We start from the raw sequence: 6,537 nt of genomic DNA on the forward strand, positions 1-6,537 counted from the left end.
AATTCTTGGTGCAGCAATTCATAAAACCTTAGACTTAAGTTAGCAAGATGGATGTGGGAAGCACACAGTAAAAATAATGACATTTGCAATGCTATCTGGAAGCAGCAAGCAAATTGAAAAGAAATTCTAGACTCTCCAAAGGAGGTGTGGAGTAGGAGGACTACAACAGGGCTTTGCACAGCTTGCTTGTTTTGAGTGCAATTCATAGATCATGAGGGCACCTGTTTTACTGGAATAATACAGAGGTCAGGGAAATGCAGCTGCCTGAACCAAGCAGCCATAGCTGACAGTTGGCTTTTAAACAAAATCCTTTTCAGGCCATTGGCAAGTAAAACAACCTTAGACATGAAGTAGTGTTGTTGAATTAACACTAAAAGAAATACTGTGCTACTCTGAATGCATTTTGAAAAAGCAATCGGTGCAAACGTGTCAAGGATGTGTCCACTTAAAGCCTTGTTGTTGTAACACTTCTGTTGAGTGGAAACCCCAAGGGAAATAGCCTAGGAAGTGACTAAATGTGACACCTTCAGTTTCCAGATGGAAATAAAACCAAAAAGGAAATGTTTTGCTTTCTAAAGTGCATTCAGTTGTGATAACCTTGTCTTTCATAACAGAAAGGAAGGACTAAAGCATCTCCCTCACAGACGAGAGTGAGAGCAGGCTGAATTTGTGAGAATCTTGCAATACAAGAGGGGTTTTTATATCATCATTTCCCGTTGCAACAGGAGCACTTCCTGGTTGAAGAGAACCTGAAATTCAGTACAAGCAGAAGCTGAGTTACCTGCTTTGACATCAGCAAAGGTGATTTCATAGAGAGAACAGGGAAAGCAGGGAGAGAACAGGAACACTGAGCCACTCGGTGATGAGCTGCAGTTGAGCTACAAAGGGTTTTTTTTTGAAATCCAATGGGATATTGTGATGCCAGATGAAGCAAGGACTTCTACAGTAATCACTGCAGCACAACTACTGAAGCTGCCCCATCAGGATGCATGCAGGGAAAGGAGAAGAAGGGCAAAAAAACCTAATAGGTACTGAAAAATTATTTGTGAAATGTTGGCAAACAGCCTACAACCATAACCACCAAACCCACATGCACTCCCACAAAGACAACAGGTATGATCAAGGAGCAAACTCCCAGCTGCTCTTGGTCTCTAATCAAAAGAGCAGCAGTAATACTAATAATAAATAATAACACAAAATAATAATTAGCAGAAGCAATAGTAATTTCTTAGATGCTGATTTATTTTTTCTGCTCAGAGCACCATCCAACAGTGGGAGGGCCCATGGAGTCCCTCCAGCAAATGAAGTGGTCTAATAGTGAGAAACACAACAAATCTAGAATAAAATGTGTAAGATTGTGAAGGAATGGGCAAATACATAGAAACAGCTTTTCTAGTTATTCAACTGACAGGCAGCTGTCCCCTGCAAGCTAGAAGGTAGAGAATCATCTAATAAAGTCTTCCCTTCATAGAAAGTTACCCAAATGCTTAAGAAGTAGAACAATACAGAATCATATTTTTATTATATCTGTATTATTAATACAGAGTCAGGAGCAGCTGCTCAGCTCTTCCCATATCAATCAAAACAGTGACAGTGACAGAGAAATCCACACATGGGACAATTCACATTCTACTTAAGTTAGTGAAAGTCAGGGGTAGGCAGCACTTTGTACAGCTCAGGCTTTTACAGTCCTCTTGTGCTGGAAGGCTGCCAGGGAAATGCCATCAGGGGGGTTTGCTCTCACACTGCAGGATCTGCAGTTTTGTATCAGGTTAAGAGGAAGAGGAACATGGCACTGCACTCTTCATTAAAACAGCAGTGGTGGTGATGCCAGGGTAAGAACAAAGAAAAACTAAGAGATAAAAAATGAGAGATGAAATTGTTAATATAAAAATGCTAACAATGTTCACAGGACACTGAGCTGCTATAATAAACCTGTGCTGTAAGAGTATGTGGCAAACAGTGGGCTATGATTTCCTCTTTTTGTCAGAGCAAGATAGAAGGAAATCATCATAATCTAATAATCATAATAATCTTTGATAATTATTTTTTAAAAGTAAAGTGTCATTTATCCAAACCAAACATAATAGTCTTACTTAAAATGTCACAGTAGTCCTCATGGGGGAAAAAAGATTTATTTTTCTCAGTTTACAGCTGTAGGATTTGCAGAAATACTCCACAGTAACTGCATTTGAGGAGACTGATTGACTTTATATCCAGTATTCCCAAACCCATCAAATATTAAACTCCATAATGCTTTTGAAAATGTAAGCCTGTATATAATGTATTGCAGCTGTCTGCACTTGTGATACCTACACTCACATGAAGCACAGAGAATTGATGTTAGCTTGTCCAAATAATTCATTTACACTTTTCCAAGGAGTGGGAAACAACTTGGGATTTACAAAAAGACCAGTCATATTTCAATTATTAAAAGCTTTCTTCTTCTAAGGAATGTAATTTTACATTATACACTTCTTAACAGAGAAATCCTGGCAGAAAGAACTTGCAGGCTAAATAATTCCTGTAATTCCCAGCAAACAGCCCAGGTGTATGACACAGATCTGTTTGTTTCCTCTATGCTGTGTGTACACACACACTTATTTTCTGAGCAGACAACTGACTCATGGTAGCTAACTGTAGTAATGAACTCCACAGCACAGGGAATTAATTTAATATTCTGCTGTGCCTTTGCCCAGGCACTCTCTAGGTACCAAAATGTTCCTCAAAACTCATCTTTAATGCTGAAATGTGGCTGATCTTCAGGTTTAAAGTCCAGGTTGGGGCTGCCATCCTCATTCAGAATTCGCCGAGAAGTATAGCCAACAATTGGATATTTGGCTTTATAAACATTATTGAAGATGTCATCCAGGGACTTCAGCTCCTCCTCTGTGAGCCCTGTCTAAAGGAAACAGGGAAATCAAAGTCCTGCCTCAAAGAAATAAAAATAGAGATATTTACATGGGGGGTTTTTTAATGATTACTGTAAACTTTAGGGTCAGCTTTTGGGTTTACATCAGAGCATGATGAACAAAATTGATAGCACAGCCTGTAATTGTGTTCTTTCCATTCAAATTCAGCCTTGACAAAACTTTAAGGTACTCAGGTCAGACAAGTAACAACCCATCACCAGAGCTAGCATTCACTGCCACGTCAGGATACATCAAACCAAAAGAAAGGGATTTACTGTCTTTGTGAGCATCTTTTTAAACAGTAGGCAATTTCCATTTTATATGCTTACAGAAGTTGTATTGATTCCAGAAATGAAAAACTTTCCTCTTGAAGGCTGTTAGCACCTTTCATGACCACTAAATATGTTTTATGTACCTAAAGAGAACTAATGTATTTTGATTTTAAATATGTGAGTCAAGTTATATAAATACAAACAATTTAAAACCATCATTCATCATTTTGCATAATAATAAAAATTTGCAAAGTGGAATGAAACTGCTGGCCCATTTTCTTACTGTGTCATGTGTAAGATCTGCTGGATCCAGAGACATCTTTGCAACTCCTCTTGTTGAGTCTTTTCCAGCCAAAGCATTGTATGGGGCTCCTTTTCCATAAAATTCTGTCAGATTAAGAAAAAAAAAATCCAGTGATGATCTGACAATGTTCAGGGTATGATCAGCCTCTCCCCTTCACCAGACTGTGAACTGAATGTCAGTGAATTGAAAGCAACAACTCAAGCCCAAGACTTTTCTTTCCAGAGCTGACTTTGGATTTCCTACTTTTTGGGCTTATACAGCTGTTGAACTTCCTATACTGCATTCTTAAAATTTACCTATTATTTAGGGAATTGTGCTTTACATTCTGATGAGATGTTTGTGGACCCCAGAATTTCCAAGCTCTATGTAATTTAGGATTTGAGATCAGCCAACCCAACGTGTATGCCCAGGCAAGGTTAGTACAAACACAGTAACAAGCCATTGGTTTACTTATGATGACACCCAGACAAGTGTTTAAGACCCTCATGGTCCCTTCAAACTTTTTATAGCAAATCTGGATTAAGTAGCAGGAGCTCAAATGAAAACATTTGCAGTTCTCAGGGAAGGCACAAACAGCAATAGGTGTGAGCACCAGCACAGAAGGAAAAGATGCAGCTGCAGCAGTGTGGATATTGTGCAGTGGGTACATCCACACCAGGTTTGATCTGCTCAGCTCCTGTACCCAGGGCAGTGAAATGCTGTAGCTGCCATGGGCCCTGACCCCACATCTGGCAAGGACTCAGGGAGCTGGGAAGTTCTGCCGGTTTTCATTAGCAGTGCCCAAGCTACCTAGACAGTGCTGGCTTGTCTGTCTGCATGTTGTGATCTCAAGCCAGTGCAAGTTCTAGACAAAACCTTAGTAGGGGAGCTGTCAGAGAAGGAAAATCAAGTTTTTTAGAAGAGGAAAAAGTGTCTCTTTTTGTTGCAATTGAACTGCAGGCTTCCAATGCACTGGGAATGTTTAAAACCAAATGTCTCAATAATAACATGAAAGCAAAGTAGCAGAGGAGAAGCACACCAACCTTTTCCAGAGGTGACATCAAACACTACTCCCTTCACTGCCAGGTAGATGGGCTGTCCTTCCTGGAGGGAAAGCCATCAATACATCCTCAGCACTTAAGCACAGGCAAAAAGCAGTTAAATTCCAGCTGTGAAATCCACAAGCTCTTAGGACATAAATTCTTTGTTGTATGTTTACTCTTGTTATACCACCATACACGTTCCCTCTCTTGACATCACATGCTTGTGCTTTAAACTGCCCCTAATATTCTTTGAGGGTTCAACCATAAGAATGAGAATCTTTTTAATCTAAACAATCATAAAAGACAAGTCCCTTTTGCAAGTCACCTCTTGTCTGCACACTAGTCTGCTTGAAGATTGTGAACTGCATCTTTCTATTCATAATGCAGATGGATGTTGCCCAAAATAAAAGGGTGTGTGGCCAACAGCGTTATTTGATTAAGAAACAAAGATAAATACATAAACACACGTAAATCTGATCTGCTGACATCTGTTTTACTTAATAAGCCAGTGCTTCTGCTTTGTGTTTTATACATAAGATGTAATTTTAGTCAGACATTGCTCTTCAAAGTAGAGAAGACCCTGAGAAGGTCAGGCAGGGTTTCAAAAGAGAAGAAGATGTGTATCCATACAGGACTTTATCATTTTTAGTCTGGAGTTCTGCAGAGCCTTCTGAACCACAGGAAGCTAAACACTCCTAAGTTAAAACTGTCTTGTTGTTTTGATAATCTTGGTGGGGTTTTGTTGTTGCTGTTGTTTTTGGATTTTTTTTTTTTTTAAGTCTAAGTACATGGTTAATAAATTACTGAGAGAAAATGAACTTTGGCTCCAACTCATGGTAATCTGAAATTCTCTGGCAGGAGCAGCTTGCCAAGCAGGGAGCGAATATGGGCACATGGCACCCAATTATCTAACGGTGTGTGCAGCATCAGCCGCGGCAGCTGCCAGCCGCACCGGGGCAGGGGCTGGAGCGCACCGATACCGCAAACCTCTCATAAAACCACTGCCCGAGCAGCAAGAGCTGCCCAGAACGACAGGGCGGGGAGGATGGCGGGGCGGCACGGCAGCAGAGCACGAGAAACCCGAGCTCGGCGGCGGCTGCAGCGCTCGGAGCCCCGAGGCAGGCGGCAGCGCCGGGGCTGTGCGGGCCCGGCCCGGCGTCGGCGCACGGCGGCGGCCCGGCCCTACCTGGTGCCCGTCGTATCTGGCCAGTTCGGGCTCGGTGAAGAGCCGCACGGGGGCCTCGGCCGGCGGCCTGAAGCGCAGCTCGGGCTCGGCGCTGGCGACCGGCAGCAGCAACAGCAGCAGCAGCAGCAGCAGGCAGGGCAGCGGCATCAGGCAGGGCAGCGGGCCCCGGGCCGCAGCGCCCGCCATGGCGCGGAGCGCGCACCGCCCCCGGCCTGCGGGCCGGGAGGGGAGCGGGGTGGGACCGCAGTTAAGGGAACGCCGTGGAGAGGCCCCAGGAACAGCCCGGGGTTTACAACAGTTCTTGAAAAAGAACAGCCCCCTCGCACAGCGCTGAGGGGCATGGCAGGGCTTAGGCTGGGGAAAAGGGGGCTCGGAGGGAGCTTATGGCGCTCCAGGACGGCCTGAAGGGAGGCTGCAGCCAGGTGCGGGTCTGCCGCTTCTCACGGGTAACCATCGATGGGACAAAGGGAAATAGCCTCAGGTTGTGCCAGGGAGGTTTAGATTGGATGTTAGGGAAGGCTTCTCCACAGAAGGGGTTGTCAGGCACTGAAACAGGCTGCCCTGGGCAGTGGTGGAGTCACCATCGCTGGAGGTTTGTTTTCTTTTAACATGGTCATGTTTCTTTTAACATGGATGTGGCACCTGAGGACATGGTTTAGATATGGACTTGGTGACACCATAACAGACACCTAATAATAAAAAGATTTCTCAATTTTCCTCCTTCTTCCCCTCTTGAAGTTTCTCTGCTAGCTGTTTTCAATGGTTATTCACATAATCAGCGCACATAGTGCAGGCTTCATCTTTGTGACTTAAAAAACCCAGACATTTTTAGCCTAGGAAT

The 6,537-nt window shown here is 43.4% G+C and overlaps 1 protein-coding gene across 1 annotated transcript; it reads right to left on the bottom strand.

Annotated features, from left to right (window-relative positions):
• Positions 1–1,505: 1,505 nt before the first annotated feature.
• On the bottom strand, positions 1,506–5,882 carry NENF (neudesin neurotrophic factor). The gene is made up of 4 exons (XM_054279644.1): positions 5,697–5,882; positions 4,511–4,571; positions 3,468–3,571; positions 1,506–2,902 (listed from the first exon to the last, which is right to left on the bottom strand). Exons 1-4 carry the CDS (start codon positions 5,880–5,882, stop codon positions 2,726–2,728), a joined length of 528 nt encoding a protein of 175 aa, XP_054135619.1. The 3' UTR covers positions 1,506–2,725.
• Between the last annotated feature and the right edge of the window lie 655 nt (positions 5,883–6,537).

The sequence above is a fragment of the Melozone crissalis genome, unplaced genomic scaffold (assembly GCF_028551555.1).
Source record: "Melozone crissalis strain CALT ecotype California unplaced genomic scaffold, PUWL_Pcris_2 ptg000027l_1, whole genome shotgun sequence".
In the NCBI taxonomy this organism is placed as follows: Eukaryota; Metazoa; Chordata; class Aves; order Passeriformes; family Passerellidae; genus Melozone; species Melozone crissalis.